At 37.1% G+C, this 17,165-nt stretch overlaps 1 protein-coding gene across 1 annotated transcript in view; it reads left to right on the forward strand.

Annotated features, from left to right (window-relative positions):
* Window positions 1–5,875: 5,875 nt before the first annotated feature.
* The window catches only part of Pgm2l1 (phosphoglucomutase 2 like 1), a 77,701-nt gene continuing 66,411 nt past the window's right edge, over window positions 5,876–17,165 (forward strand). Inside the window, exon 1 of the mRNA XM_003463435.5 lies at window positions 5,876–6,587. Coding sequence (XP_003463483.1) covers window positions 6,477–6,587 — 111 coding nt within the window. The 5' untranslated portion in view covers window positions 5,876–6,476. The remainder of the gene's footprint in view (window positions 6,588–17,165) is intronic.

Here is a 17,165-nt window from a genome sequence, read left to right on the forward strand (position 1 = left end):
GGTTACTGAACATTGTAGATATGAAAGTATTCACTGAATTAAAATTAATTTAAATAATTTACGTAAAAGGTTAATATCTTAAGAGAAAATTCAGGTCACATAATTTGATTCATTAAGTTTAACTCTTGGAAGTCCAATGTCCTAGACATTTTTGTAGTAAATTGCTCATTAGTTGTATTCTCAAAGAATTTAGATATGTGGAATAATGCAGAAGGCAAAAATACCTTTATACATAAAAGTATTCAGTGCTGTTTTTATTTATTATAGGCAAAAAATGGAGACAAGCTAAGAGTCTTAAAAACTTATCATTTTAAAAATATCACAGTAGATCAACGACATAATATTTTACAGCCATTAAATTATCATCAAAATATACTATTTCCAAAATATACTATAGAAGAATAAATTACCATCAGAAAACTACCCACAAATAAAAGCACCCCAAATGGCTTCACCGCTGAAATCTACCAAGAATTTAAGGAAAAATTAATACGTTTGTGAAGAAAAATTAGATAAGTAGAGAATACTTCTAATTGCATTTATGAGGCTAACATAACCAGACAAATACATCACAAGAACACTGCAGAAACAAACAAATAAATACATCATGTATCTGATTTCTATTAGGGATTTACATTATTTATTATATACTTCAAATGGGTGAATTGTATGGTGTGTATGAATTACATGTAAATAAAACTACTGAAAACATAGTAAGTCTGTGGCCATACCACCCTGAACACACCTGATTTATCTGAAAATGTAATGATCCACTCACTGTCAGGCACTGGTCTTGCACTTCCAAAAACCTGAGAGCAAATGTCTCCCTTAAATTTACCCTGGTTCTTCACCTTGCTTCATTATAATCTTGGTTGTATTCCACATCCTTTCTTCCTTATACAAAGATATTTACTTTTTATTCATTCTTCTATATTCTTGCCTCCAAGGAGGTTTCATTTAATAGGGTTAAAAGTAGAAAGTTGTAAGGTATTTCCTTTTCTCTACAGACGCTCTCATAGTTTATGACGACTACTTTTGTGAATAAGAAAACACTTAGTTTTTTTCAAGATTTAACACAGAAAAGAATGAGTATTTCCTCAAGATTTAAAACGATAAGAGTCACTGGGCTCTACCTGGTGGCAGGAGTTCAAAGAATTTCAGGATTTTAGAGGAGAAGGCTATGTAATAAATCTAAACAGATGTTTTGACATTCATAGTCTTATCCAAGTTTATTCATAATTTCTTATAAGTAAGGGAAAGTGACAAACTTCGATGCAGATGTTAGCAGAAAGCTTGATGAACTAGAACTACACACTTTCTTTTTCTCAGTAACATATAAAGACAGAAGAGGGGACCCTCTGATAGTGATTTTAAAGATGTTTTTTGCTACCATAACTGAATGAGATTTTTTTTTCTATCTAGTACTGGATTGAACGCAGGCCTTCACATTGAGCTCCATTCCCAGCCCTTTTTTCAATTTTCCAAATTTGGAGACAAAGTCTAAGTCACTCAGATTGGTCTTGAATTTGCAGTACTCCTGCCTCAGCCTCCTAGAGTACAGGGATTACTGGCATGTTCCAATTCAATATTTTTAAAATAATAAAGAAACATATTTTTTTACATATTTTACATTTTTCTGTTATATTTTTTCCCTAAGAAGTGGGAATGGAAACCAGGGCATGCTACTACTAAACTACATGCCCAGCCTTTTTTATTTTTTAATTTTGAGATATCAGCTCAATAAATTGCCCAGGGTAGCCTTGAACTTGCGACCCTCCTACTTCAACTGTTCAAGTAGCAGGGATTACAGGTATGTGCTACCACACTTGGCTTATGCATTTTCATTTGTAAATAATTTCAAAGTTACAAAAGTGAAATAATACTAAGAATATCTATAATATACTTTTCCCAGATAAACCTGTTGTATAAGTATCACTTGCTAACCGAGTGTGCCACTGGAGCTCCCTAGATTCACCTATTGCTAACATTTTCCCTATTTATGTTGCCATTTATTACTTATCTAATGATATAGTATGTATGTTTATATATAAACATAATAAATACTTGTATACTTTCTGGACCATTTGAGAGTAAGTTATATAAATATGTGATACTAAAATATTAATTCCATCACACATATTTTGTATATGTTAATATAATATATAAACCTACATCCACAGTTTATATCTTAAGTATTCACCAAAAATTCATATATTGAAGGCTTGGTTCCAAGCCTGTGGCTCTAATGCAGGATGGTAGGACCTTTGTGAAGTGAAGTCTAATAGAAGGAAGTGAGGTCACTGAGAATGTATCCTGTCCTGGAAGGGGATATTGAGAACCTGAGCTCTCCTATCTCGGTCTCCTTTGTTTCTTAACTACCATGAAGTGAGCAACTCTACAGAGCTTCGCACTATGATATGGTACCTTGCCACAGGCCCAAAAGCAGCAAAGCCAAACCAATCATGGACTGGAACCTTTGACATTATGAACTGAAATAAATCTTTTCTCTTTTTTATTTTCTGTTTGAGACAGAAAATGCAGTTCAGGCTGGCCATGAAGTCACAAAAATCTCCCTGCCTCAGCTTCTCAAATGCTTGGGTTACAGGCATGTGCCACCATGCTTGGCTAACCTTTTCTTTTATTCAGTGGATTTATCTCAGGTATTTTGTCACAGCAATAGAAAGTTAACCGGATATATGTTTACCTATATGATAATAGGTTATACATATTGAACACATATAAATTATAATAAATTTATTATACTGTCATGTACCACATATTTGGATCAAACTGAACTGCTGGGTAAGCAGCGGCGGTGTGGCAGACTGCGGCCCTTCCAGGGAGAGAACCACCAGTGTCTTCTGAGATCCTTACGAAGCTGGGAAACCAAGCAACCAGCCTGCCTCCCTGCTAAGCAATAATGAACCTACTGGTGCATGGCCTAGAGTCAAACATCCCACTTCCCCTACCCCGCTTCTCCTGTCCCCCCATTAGCAAATGGGAACCAGAAATCTGAGCATCTCCTGGGAGGTTTCCTTCTACTACCTCTTTGAAGACAAATATTATTACTGTTTTGCTCTATTCTGATTAATGGTACTGCTCTATTCAATATTTTGTTTTGACAAGTTTATAATGTTCTGTATTTCATTTTATTTTGATATACATGATTGAAAAAACAACTATTGTAAAGATAACAAAATATACTGTGATACTTATTACTGTTATCCCAGTAACCTGCTGTGAAGTTCGGTACCATACCAATTTACTGTATGATCTTAGTTGGCTTTATTCTGTCTTGTTCTACTACTTTATTCTGTCTTGTTCTTACTACTTTCAAAATAAAATTTAAAAAAAAAACTGAAATGTGCCATTCAGTGTGTGCTACTGCATATAGCAGTTGACATTATGAATTGAAATAAAATGCTATATGCAGTAGTGGTCCCATAGATTTTAGCTGTGGCCACTCTATGATGTTACACAGTGACAAAATCACTTGATAATGCATTTCTTAGAAGGTGTCTCTGTTTTGAAAATCAAAAGGACATTCTCTTACATAATCACAATTAGAGTTGACAGATTTAACAAATAGAAATACAGAATGCCTTGAGCAAACTGCAACAGAAATGAAGTTTCTGAGCTTTCCTTGACTTGGAAAACTACTATACTCCCCCTTCTGGACACACTCAGATATTGTTCTTAGATTTGATGAGTTCTTGGTATTGTTGTTTACCCTTCAGTACCTAAAAAAATAAGCCTAATGTACTGGGCAAGATTTCTGGTAACCAGGTAATGCCTGGCATGATCTTGTGGATAAAAGTGAAGGCTGACTTGACTCTGGTATTTGATTAAACCTTGTATTTCTCCTGTCAGCTATACTTGCCCCATATCCCATCTCCTAAAAGTTCTATTTGATTTGGCAATATGTCTTAGAATAGTCTTATAAAAACCAATACTTATAAATTTTAATATATATCATTGTTGAATCTTATTAAAATGTAGATACTAATCCGATAGAACTAGTTTAGGATCTGAAAATTTGTATTTCTCCATAAGCTCCAGGGGATGCCAACACATTGGTCCTACTAGTGCCAGGCTATGGCCATCTACCTCACAATTAACAGACATTTTTATGCAGATACATAGACCCTATCCTAATGTCAATGATTCAGAATTTCTGGAGTAGTGTCCAGGAATATCTGGTACATTTAAACATTCTCCTTGGGAGATTTGAGCACCAGTCGAATATTGGCTTGAGATGCCCGCTATCTTTTCCTGTACTTATTTTCTGCCCTGAAAACCCAGTGCAGGTCTTCCCTTCTGCCTGATGCTATTATTGAACATCTCAGATGTAATTTAGTAGTTCTTTACAGCAAGAATTTATCATTGTTTATATTTTATTGCATATATCCTCTCATCACACAAATTTTTCTTCTTTTTGCTTTGTTTTGTTTTTTTTTGATACAAGATCTCACTACATAGCCCAGGCTGAGCCTCCAACTTGCTACATGTAATCTCTTGCCTCAGCCTCCTGAGTACTAGAATTATGGGCATACACCATTATGCCTGGCTAGATTTTGCTTCTTGACATAAACAATTATGTACAATCTTGTACCCTCAGGTCCTAGCATAATACTTGGCATAAATTAATATTTATCATGGACTATAATGGTAATGATAATGGAAGATGAATTTCTCTTCTGGACACAAGTTTCCCAGGCCTCTGTGATTTAAAGAAACTGATGACACCATTTAAAAAAAAAAACCGCTCAAATGATTAAGAAAAACTGCAGCTTCCAGCAATGCCACATTATTTTTCAGGAACTAACACCACAATTCTTTTATACCTTGGCAGTTTGTACTTTATTATGGCAAATGGCACTTTAAAAGGAAGAAAATAGTATTTTATGTTTATTATGTCTTTTATCTTTGAACCTCAAAAGTTTCTAAAACCATTTATTAAGTTGCAGTACAACCATGCTGTAAATATTATTATGCCCTTTATACAAAAAAGCTGACGGAGAAGACTTGTAAGACACTTAGTATCATAGCCCGTATAATAAAGCCACATTAACAAACTCAGGAATGGCCGCGTGGTGAACTGGTAAGAACTCAGCATTTCCTGAACATCCAGTTATGAGACTGGAAAGGGGGTTAATTCCATGAAGAGAGGAGGCAGAGATGAGACGAAATTGGGGATTATTTCTATTCTGGGGAACCGATTTCTATTTCCTTTGTATTTCCACTGTCATTGCTGTATGTAACTTATGACGCTTGTATTAATATTACAGGTAAATGCTGACCATTGTCCTTAACCACTTACCTATTTTCGAGTCATCCTGTTTTCCCTACCTGCTAATCCACTGCAGTAGCAAAGCAAAAAGAACTGCCAGCTGAGGAGCTCTGACGAGTTTGAAACCCTTGTTCCATCACTCAAGAACGCCGGCTCTTAGAAAATTCGGTTCACTTTTCAGTCAGTTTCCTCTTTTTTGTGTAAAATGGGAGTGGGTCACACCTGCTTACCTCACAGAATGGTTGAAGCGATAGAACGCAACTTGTCAACTGTAAAACTAAATGGATACAGGTTGTTCCTTTCCTTTTCTATGTCACTCCTTTTTAAATTAGCCTGCTGGCAGGACCACAAAGCACAACATAACATCAGGTTCAGGGCTTGTCGGCAGAAAACAGCCTGAGGCAGAGGTTTCTTCCTCTAAAAAAAGGGCGCGGGCTTTGGGGAGTCCTCTGTTCTGCTGTCTCCGCGGAACCAAGGAACGGAAAGAACTACAACTCCCGTGAGACCGCGCGCGGTCACCGACCTTCCCTACACCCGACAGGCGCGTGCCCTAAAACCAAGCTGGGGCCCTAAAGCGCGCGCTGGAGACCCGCAGAGACCGGGTGCTGAAGTGTGCACTCGCGGTGGCCATGCCAGCAGATGAGAAAAGGAAATGCATAGGAGTGTGGGGATGATAACGAGGCTAAGACGCCCGGCGAAAGGCAAATTAAGCAAATAAAAAGAGCCGTGCAGCAACTCCACGCCACCCCGGCAAACCATAAACTGGCGGTGCCGTGGAAGCGGCGGGAACGCGCTCCCGGGCTTGCGCCTCAAGCCTCGGGGACTGGAATTGGCCGGCGGAAAGGGGCGGGGCCACGGCTCTAGGGCGGGGCCTGGGGCCGTGAGGGCGGCGGCGGCTGCGGCTGTGTCTGAGGCTCCCGACCCAGACCTCTGGGACTGTTGTTCTCTAGCTGCACGCCGGTTTCAGTCAGTTTGCCAGAGACCCGGACCTGGCCCACTGGTGAGCAGGCAGCCGTATCCGCTTTCTCTCCGTTCCCTGAGCTACGGCGGAAGCTGGCACTAACTCCCTGTGGTTGGTGTCCGATGCCCTTCAGTGAGGAGGGGGCGTCCAGACCCTGGTGAACACAACCAGGCCCCCCAACGCAGAGTCCTCGTCCGCCCCTCAGGCTCACACACTCTGCCTGCCATGGCTGAAAACGCTGAAGGAGACCTGAACTCCAACCTGCTCCACGCCCTCTACCGCACCGGGGACCCTCAGCTAGACACGGCCATCGGGCAGTGGCTCCGTTGGGACAAGGTGGGTGCCTGATCAGCCCAGCATCCTCTGCCTCCTCCCACACACAGCCCGCCCTTTCCGGTGCCCACAGGGGCTCCGCAGGCTTCAAAGGAGATGGCTTTGGCCACCGCGGGGGTCGGCGAGCCGGGCGTTGCCACCTACCTGTGCCTGGGCTGCCTCCCTCCCGCGCCTGGGCTGGGCAGAGACATCTGCGTTCGCTTCCTTTTGCAATGCGCTCAATCCAGTCGTTGCCCCTCTACCTCCCTCTCATCCTCTTATCTTACAGTCCATGTCATCTCCCAAAATACTCATCATTCTCAACAAATAATCACCATCGTAAGTTCTAAGCCTCACAGAGCTATTTCCTTTGCCTGTTACCCTTGGCTTCCTTCTCTGTAAAGCTGAAATCGGTTTCTGGTCCCCTTCTTGGGCGTTTCTAACCGCTATCCTCTTTGGTGCTGCTCTGGAGTGTTTCCAGCTTCTGTCGCTAGGTAGTTGCTGGTCTTTACCACTCCCTGGTATTTTCTAGTATCACCTGCTCTTGAGAAAGGAGAGGGTTTTCTTAACTCTTTCTTCCACCCTCTTGCTGGCAGTTACTTTTTGGAACTATCCTGTCCAAAGAACCGTTTTGTTTTTTGTGTTTTTTCTTTTTTGCAGATTTTGTAAGCTTGTGCTGATACAGAGTTGTTTTTCCTTATCCCTTATTCCTTATTCCTCTGCTCTCCTGCTGTCCTCGTGCAGGTTTATGGGATCTATGTATGAGAGTCACAATTATGCAGTACAGCTATCTCATTTGTAAAATAGGCCCTTTGAGGCTGCAACAGAGGACCATGATCCAAGATTTTGCTTTGTCAACTGCATAAAATACATTTGTTGAAGTAAGAAAGCAGCATATTTGAAACTGAATTAATAATATTGAATTAAAGGGTTTGGATGGTGGTATGTGAAATCATGTTGTACAAAAGAATTTCTGAATGATTAGTTTCTGAAAAGGTTTTATTTTCACTTTGTTGAGTCATCCATGCAACAACAACAAAAAGACCACTGAGTAATGTTCTAAGCTCCACTGAAATACTAGTGTAAGGAAGATAGGAAGGGTTCCTGTCTTCAGCAAACCTTCAGTTTACAGATAAGGAAGATCAACAAATAAGCAATTATAATGAGATATTTGATATTTCTTAGACATTCAAATTCCACTACAGACTAAACCATTGCTTTTTTTCTTCTTTTTTTGGAGACAGGGTCTCATTATGTAGTTCAGTTTGGCTCACCTTGAACTCCCAACAATCCTCCTGCCTCCCAAGTGCTGGGATCACAGGCTTACACCATCATGCCTAGCTATTGCTTCTTTAAACCTTACATTGCTTGCAGATCATTTAAGGGGTCTTAAAATGCAGTTTCTGATTGAGAAGCCAGGTCTTTGGGGCCTGAGAGTCAGTCTGAGCAAGTGTACAAGTAATATCTGCGTTACTGTGTATGGACCACACTTTGAGTAGCAAGACCCTTTCTATTCACTTTTGATGCCAATTTTGACTGTATTTTTCTTAAAGAGTATCCTGATTGAGTTTGAAAAGCTTGGCTGGATGAATTAACACATTAATTGTCCATGCTATTCCTGCATGCTATAGTGATGCACTGAAATATTTATAGAATGCACATTAAAAGATATTGCTAGAATAGTATTGGTAGCAATTAAATAGTTTATAGATGGTCAGTTCTTATAGGAGATCAAAGGGAGTGATTGAACTCCTGAAGATTGAAGACTGAAGATAGAATACATATAAAAAGAATTGTTAATTTGTATTTAAAGTGCCTTCTACATACAAAGTACTGGCTGAAAACCTGTGTAAGACAGATGAATAGATACATGCCTCCTGACCTTCAAAAATACAGAAATGAAGATAAAACAAAGGCACACAAATTTAGTGTAGGGAGTAAATAATAAGTCCCCATAACATAGAAATAAATTTTAACATTTTTATTAATTATTTAGTAATAAATAGCATCTTCTGTATTGTATAACTATAGTGGTCCGTTTCTTAATGATACAGAATACTTTAAATTGGGAAATGAAGATGTGTCTACCATAGATTGCTACTGTAAGTAAGGTAGACTAAATCCAGGGCACTGGAATTTACAGAGTACAGAAATATAAAACAATAAATAAGACTTGTAGCATTTATTCCATTACTTGTTGACAGCACTTGTGATCTTTTAATACAGATAACTTGAGTTAAACACTTGATTGGTATACATTTAGTTTCAAAAAACTGCCAAATGCTGCTGATCTTTAGTGATTTTGATGAGGCATGTAATAAGTTATAAATTGATCTAGAGATAATTTGTTATTTGACTTGATCACTAAAATTAATTTTAGCCTCAGTGCATTGGGATACTTTGAAAAGTCTTCATGGAAAAAATGTTGTTTTGAACTTTCCAAATTAATTAAATTTAGACTAGCTAACATGGCGAACTGTGATAAAGATAGAAATTTTGGAAGGTTTAATGTGTACAGTGAACACATTTATTTCTGCTGTAGCTTAGAATACACAGAAATTTTTTGAAAGGTATATGAAGACAAAATTATAATTGAAGATGAGTTTTATCCATCTTTTGCTTAGTTGACTCCACTCATCCACAGTATCTTTCTGAGTTCCCTTGGAACATTCTTAAGATGTTAGGCCATGTGTTAGCCATAGGATTCAAATCATTATGTTTCTGGGTTTTTTTGTTTTGGTTTAGATTTTTTCTGGTTAAATCAAAGAACATATAGAAATAAATCTGGCAAAGCTTCAACTTGTCTGTTGATAAACTTACTGATCCCAGATATGATCTCCCTTAAACACTTATCATCATCAGCCTATAACAAGTAAATGTATCCATCTCCGTGATAGAACAGTGAGTGCAAGATCAAAATGTTCCTTCTTTAAGAAGTATACAGATAATTCTCCCCACAGGGTGCTGTCCTCCTGTCCTCTATGACCAAGGCCCCCACCTCTTTCCAACTTTTTCAGTGCTTCTTTGCATTGTCAAATTACAGACAAGTTGTACTGGCCAGAAGCCAGATTCTCTTTAATGTAAGAACTATATGCCATTTCTGCCCCATTGCGAATCATAACTTTTTTTAAAAGTATTCATGTATTCAAGGTATTAAACACTGGCCTGGGTGAATGGACAGCTAAGAAGTGGGATGGGACACAGGGCACATCTATTTATCCAGCTGTAGCAGCAGTAGCCAAGTGTAGAAATTCCTATCTATTGACAACAATGTGGAAGCAGAAATTGGCAGTGGCATTTTAACAAATAGAACACTCTGGTCTCAGGATGTAGATATGTGTTAAGAAAGAGTGAAATAAAAAGTTGAAGGTTGGTTAAGTTTATTTAAAAACCTGAACATAGAAATAAAAGACTTCAACCTAAGCCACTTAAACACTTAAACGCTTAATAATAGAAGTTTTTTTTCAAGCAAAAGTTAGCTCAGGAAACATAGTAAGTTCTCTTTAAATCATTATATGTTGCAAATACACCCATGCAGCACCTCAGCAATGTCATTGTAGAGATCCAAAAAAGCACAAATTATACAGTTACACAACCTGAACAACAGCTTGGATCTGCCACCTCATTCAATCCAATTTTTGTAATACTAGTTTATATAGAACTTTCTGTTCATATTTTTCTAATAATTAACTTAATTTGATACTTAATGAACCTTTGTCTCAACCTTTGTACAATGCTCTGCATTTGATAGTCGCAGTAACTGTGTATGGTAAGTAGATAGTAGCCATCCCCACTTTAACAAGTAAAGTAGGCTCAGAAAAGGAAAATGACTTACTTAAGGGATTACAACTTTTAAATGGAAGATTTGGTACTAGAATCTTGGTGACTTTTACTCTAGTCTTATTGTAGTAGATTGTATGAATCAAATATTTATTAAATGTTAGTGACATCATAAGCCAAGTTTGAAGAACCATTAAACCATTTTACTGGCTTTTGTAAAACTAGAGTATAATATCCTACAGAATAAATTGTTATGGATTGTTTTTAAGAGCAGAATTTGCTGCTCAACAGTTACTTAGGTTTCCTTGGCAATGATATTCTCTCTCTATCCAAGAAATTCAGCACATATAAATAAGTGTTTGAATTTTTTTAGAATTAAAATTTTTTATTTCCGAATTTCTTATATTTTCTCCTCAGTTTCCATCATTTTATTTTCAATTTTTTAAATAAATTCTTATGATTTTATTTATTTATTTATTTTGGGGGGCAGGGGTTTGACACAGTCTCACTATGAGTTGAGACTGGCCTTGAACTCACTATGTAGCCCATGCTGGCCTTGAACTCACAGCTATCCTCCCGCTTTAGCCTCCCAAGTACTGCAATTATAGGCGTGTACCACCATACCCATTATGAATTCTTATGATTTTTAAAAACACAGTACAAGAGATTATAATCCCTTGGAAAGGAAAGCAGTGCTCCTTATTGCCTCTTCACTTCCTTGGTTTGTTCCTTAGAAGCCATTTTTGTTTATTAGGGATTTTTAAAATTATTATCACGAGACAGTGAAATAATGTGCTGCCACCACTGTTTCTTGATTTATATTAAAGTTTTAGATATTGTTTGTCAAATATATGCCTATGCAATGAGATTAGGAACTCACACCATTCTCTATGCCTCCTTCATTAGTGCATTTTATGTTGCTAATACTAATACTTGAGACTGGGTAATATATTAAGAAAAGAAGTTTTACCTAGCTCGCGGTTTTTTAGACTGAAAGCCCAAGATCACTATCCTCATTTTTTTGGCCTCTATTTAGTTCCTCATTGATGATGGCATCATGGTGGCAGTGTATATAAGGGGGTGGGTGTGGGCGTGGGTGTGGGGTGGGAGGAAGTGGTCACATGATTACACAGGAAGCCAAGAACGAGGTAGGGCTACCTTGTTTATTTTATTTTATTTTTAAAATAACAATTCATTCTCATGAGAACTCACTTCACAAAACCAGCATTTCCTTCACAGGGCAATGCCTCCAGTGACCCAGTTACTTTCCACTATGTCCCACATCAAGTTTCTACCACCTCAACACCACTACGCTGAGGATCAAACCTTTAACGCACAAACTTTGGGGGACCAACCACGTCCAAACTGTAGCACTTTCTAAATTTCGATAGTTATTTTATTAGCCTTTCAGTTAATCTTTTAAGAATTTAAATACTATAATTAGTGCTAACAAAGTCTACAGAACAATAACTCGCAAATACAGAACTCCTGGCCATTCCACATTGAAGGAGATTTCTAGAAAATAAACCCTACTTACAGAAACAAAGAAAACTCATGCCAGCTTCCCAGAAAAAAAAAATCTGTGAGTGTCATAGCTACAGATGGAGCTACATGAAGAAAACAGTTCATGTGAAAAACACGATGAATCAGTGGATATACATACACATTCTTACACAGCGATAAATTAGTGAACTTAAGAATTTAAATTTTTTAGTTAAATTAAAATAGAGAATTATTCCTTTAAATAAGGAAAGATTCTGGAAAAAGCAACAGGAAAAAAATGTAAGCTCTAAGAAATTAAGAGAAAAAGTGATTCCTTGCCTCTGTCAGATGTAATAAAAATATAAAAGTTAAATTTGAGATGTAGCAAAAGGAAATAAGGGGTATGAGATAAATTTGACTTGGAGCAACTACCCTGGGAATCCAATATAAAGAAATTCCAACTGGAACAGTGCTCTAGACCCACACTGGGTTTGAAGAAATATGTCCACAAAAACAATGTAATACTTATTCCATAAGTAGTAGAAAGCTGGACAATGTTAATGATATGGTAAAGATGACATTTTATTTTTGTCAACATCAAAAACAAAGAGAAAAAAAGCAGTTACCCATGGAAAGAAGGAAGAGACAGAGAGGCAAGCCTGAATAAGCAAGAAGGAAAGAAAGAAGGCTGGAGATATGTGGTAAGTGGTGAGTGCTTGATTAGCACAGGTGAGGCTCTGAGTTCAATCCCTAGCACTATAAAATAGTAATAGTAATAATATAACATGCCCAAATAAGTTAAGTTGTGACCCAGAAATGAAGCAAACTAAGAAAAAATTCACAAACTCAATATCTTTAGGTGACACAACGTGCATATTAAGTAGAGGCCACTACAGGGGTCTAAAGTGAATGTTTAGATGGTCTTAACTTAGTGATTACGGTATTTTCAGCTTTGAGGATCAACCAGAAGATGAGACACAAGATTTAATTTTTTTATTGTGGTGGAAAAGTATAAAAGTTCCATGTTAATCATTTTTGCTCCTCCTTCTTCCTCATTCTCCTTCTCTTCCTCTTCCTCCTCTTTCTCCCCCTCCCCTTCCTTCTCTTTCTCCCCTTGCCACTCCCCCTGTCCTCTTCTTCTTCCTCTTCCTTTTTTTCTTCTCCTCCTTCTCCTCCTCCTTTTATTTGAGACTGGGTTTCCCTACTGTTGTCAAGGCTGGTCAGGTGATCCTGCTGCCCCAGCTTCCTGTGTAGCTGGCACTATAGAGATACACTGCTTCAGCCAGCTCCTGATTTTGATCAATTTTAAATGCAGTTTACTAGCATTTTTACCTATATTCACACTGCATAATTGATGTCCAGAATTTTTTCATCTAGATAAACTGAAACTCTGTACCCGTTAAACATCTTCCCATTTCTTCCTTCCCTTTCCTCCTGGCAATCAAGATTCTACTTTCTGTTCCTACAAATTTGATTACACTTTAGGTACCTCTGAAGTAATCATACAGTATTTGTCTTTTAGTGATTGGCTTGTTTCACTTGGCATAATGTCCTTAATGTCCTTATCTGTATTGTAAATAAGATTTAGTTCTCACTATACAACAAAAAGTAGATGTTGTTAGTCTGTTTTGGGTTTTGACTTACTGTGCATTGCTTCATGATACTTTCTGTCTTTCACGTATTTTCCAAAGTCACATCCATTTCTCATACCCACTGACCCCTTCCTTCAATTCTTTTTGAATTGTGAACTTGGTCCATTTATGACTTTACTGTGATTGTAATAAATTATTAAAATGGAGAGAAGACATGTTATTTAAGTCTGTCATCTTGAACTGAAACTTTCCTATTTTTAAAATTAAAAATGTACACAAAACTAGAGGCAACTAATTCTTCACAAGGTGAATGGATAAACACATACATACACTGGGATATTACCCAGTAATAAAAATAAAAATAAATGAGCTATGAAGCCATGAAAAGACATAGAGAAACCTTAAATGTGGACCCCTTACTGAAAGAGGTGAAGGCTGCATATTACATGATTTCAACTGCATGTCATACTGAAAAGGACAAAAATTGTAGTTACTAGAAAGTCAGGAGAGGAGAGGGGAAGGAAGAATAGTTGAAGACAAAGGAATCTTAGGGGTGCTAAACTAGTTTATATAATAAAATAATAGTTGACACACATCTTTATACATACATGAAAACCCATGTTAGCAGGCTTAGTGGTACATTCCCGTAATTTAGCACTCTGGGAAACTGAGGCAGAAGGATCACAAATTCAAGTCCAGCCTGGCCAACTGTGACTTAGCAAAACCCTGTCTCAAAAATAAGAAAGGGCTAGGAATGCGGTTCAGTCTAAAAACTTAGGGTTTTTAATCCTAGTACCACTAAAACAAAAGCAAACAAGCCACAGAACTTTTACAAGACAAAGAGTAAGCCTTAATGTAATCCAGTACTTTTTATAATAATGTAATTATTGGGTCAGTTGTAACAAAATATAAAATATTAATAATAAAGGAAACTTTTGGTTTTCTGTAAACCTAAAACTTCTCTAAAAAACAAAATCTGAGCTGAGTAAAGTCACATACACATGTAATCTCAGCTACTCAAGAAGTGGAGGCAGGGGAATTGCAAGTTCCATCCTAGATAACTTAATAAGACTATTTTATAATTTTTTTTAAAAAGCACTGAGGGATATGTGTGGTAGTACATGCATGCATGCATGTAATTCCAACACTTAGAGGCTGAGGTAAGAGGATCATGAGTTCAAGGCCAGTCTCTATAGTGAGACCCTGACTCAAACAAACAAAATGTGTGTGTGTGTGAATAATTGAAAGGGAAGAGATTAATATTTGAAAGTCCTTATTTTTTCATAGGTAGACTTACTACTGCTTGTCATTTGAGAATCTTTGCCTTATTTTGTCTTTCAGAAAGGATCTTTGTTCTCAAATTCTCTACAAGTTCATTAGAAAGTCTGTTTGACTATAGGTTTGATCTAGAACTGTTTTCTCTCTTAAAAAATCAGAATATGGAGAAACTAATAAAAAGAAATTTATCACCATTTGGTTCTTTTGAGATACACTGAATAAAAGAATGTCAGTATTGTTATATTTATTATATATTATAATGTATTATATATTATTAGCTCACATTTTTATGGTTCCTCTTTGGATAATACAGACCTTTTCATCTCTCCTTTGGAGAAACAGTATGATTCAATTGTTTTATTCTTGATACCTATAAAAATACATCTCCATGATAAAAAGTTGACTAGTAAAATTTAGTACAGTTTTTCTTGAAGGCATATTTTTTCAGTAATTGTTGTCTGCATTACTAATAGTTGCTGAAGCTGCTGCCCTCTAGTGTTAGGAGTTAATGGAGAAAATTATGCTGGGAAGGAGGCAGGAAGATTCCAAGTGGGATATCACCAATTCTGCACAAGATCATTTATACTAAATAATTGAATGAGCACTATACTTTACTAAAATGTGTAAGTGGTAGTCAAAACAGCATGAAAACTATAATACTGTAAATGAAAAATATAATCTCCGGATTCAAAGGCATTTTAGTTTTCATGAGATTAGAACCTATCTTATTTTTGTTAAACTAATGGTTTTATTTTATGCTTCACAACTTTCTCATGTTATTTTCTCTCTGAACTATTTATTTATAATTATAATTAATGTTACTTATGCAAGAGAAAATTTTTTAAAAATCTGAATGCCCAGTGTATCTCAGCTTCCTGTCACTGTGATGTATCTATCAGGCACTGCTTCCTAGAGTCTGATATACAACCAGATATATGAATATGTAAGAATTTATTGGAGAGGGGCTAGGTTTGGGGAGGTAACAGCCCCCAAGCACAGGGAAAAAAAAGAATTTATAAGATTGGTTTATGGTGGCCACCCACAGAGTCAGGTGTGGAAGGGTTCAAAAGCTCTGTCTGCACACTGATACATGCAGGTCATTATCAGGAGACCAAAGTGTCTGTGATGGAAGGTTGAAGAATTGGAGCTGGAAGCTGAAGAGTATTTGAAAAGCAAGGAGATGATGTCCAAGGTGAAAGTGAAGACTAGAGCTCCTCCAAAAAAAAAAAAAAAAAAAACAGAATCAGTCCTTCCTTCTTAATTTCCTCTTTGTAAGAATTCTGGATAATCCTTCTGAAGGTGGATCTTCTACACTAAGAACTACGCTGAGTCAATTTAATTTGCCATTACTTACTCAAGTTGACACAATCAATCAACTATCACACGTGACAAAATACCTGAGATAAGCAGCTTGTTAAGAGAAAAGGTTTATTTTGGCTCACAGTCTTGGAGATTACAGTCCAGAATATGTTGGCTCTGTTGCTTTGGGCTTGTGGCAAGACAGTACATGCAGCAATGCATAGTGTAGCAAAATTACTCACCTCATGGCCAGAAAGAAAAAGAGCAAGAAGGGACTAGGGTCCCCTAGTCTACTTAAAGGGCATGCCCCTAATAATCTCAAGGTCTCCTTCTAGACCCCACCTGTCGAAGTTTCCTCAAACTCCCAATATTGCCACACTGGGGATGAATTCTTCAACACATGGACACTTGGGGAACATTCAAGATCCAAACTGTAACCCATCAATAAGGGAATGGCTAAAATAGCACAGATCTATGTGTGTTTAAAGACTCTCTGGATATAAATGCATAGGTCTATATATTTTAATATTTTGTTGTAGTGAGAATATTTAACATGGAATCTGCTATATTAGTGTAGTTTCAAGTGTACATACAGTACTACTAACTATAGGTACAACCAGTGAAATTGGGTATATAGATGTACACACCTGTGAATTATATAAATATAAATGATGCTGCATAAGCCAGATTTTAAAAAGAAGTCCTAGAAGTCCTATCTAAAACTGATGTACTATTTTGAAGACAACAGTATGCAATGTAACAACCACTGTTAAATTCCTGTCATCTTGTTTTGAAATCCTATACTGCTATTGTCTGTTGTTTTGCTTTTGTTATTTTTTGATGGTTGTTTTCTTTTTTTCCTTAATTCTTGATTTTTCTTTTTTTCTCTTAAAAAAAAACCCTTATGTTGTAGAGGAAACATGGATAAATCAAGATGGATACTATTTTGCCTTGTAATGTCATTAAAGAAACACAATACTTGAGAGTATCTCATTTTATCTTTGTAAGAAATTTGAAAAACATAATTTAATGCTAAAAGTCTAGTACAGCACTTGAAAGATGCCCTAATTCTGAGTGGCTTTAAGAAGCATTTTTTTTTTTTGTCTTTTTCCTTTTTATCGGTACCAGGGATCGAACTCACGACTGCCTGCTTGCAAGGCAGGCGCTTATG

Source organism: Cavia porcellus, unplaced genomic scaffold (assembly GCF_034190915.1).
Source record: "Cavia porcellus strain 051 isolate PalLab524CR breed Dunkin Hartley unplaced genomic scaffold, mCavPor4.1 scaffold_9, whole genome shotgun sequence".
Taxonomy (NCBI): domain Eukaryota; kingdom Metazoa; phylum Chordata; class Mammalia; order Rodentia; family Caviidae; genus Cavia; species Cavia porcellus.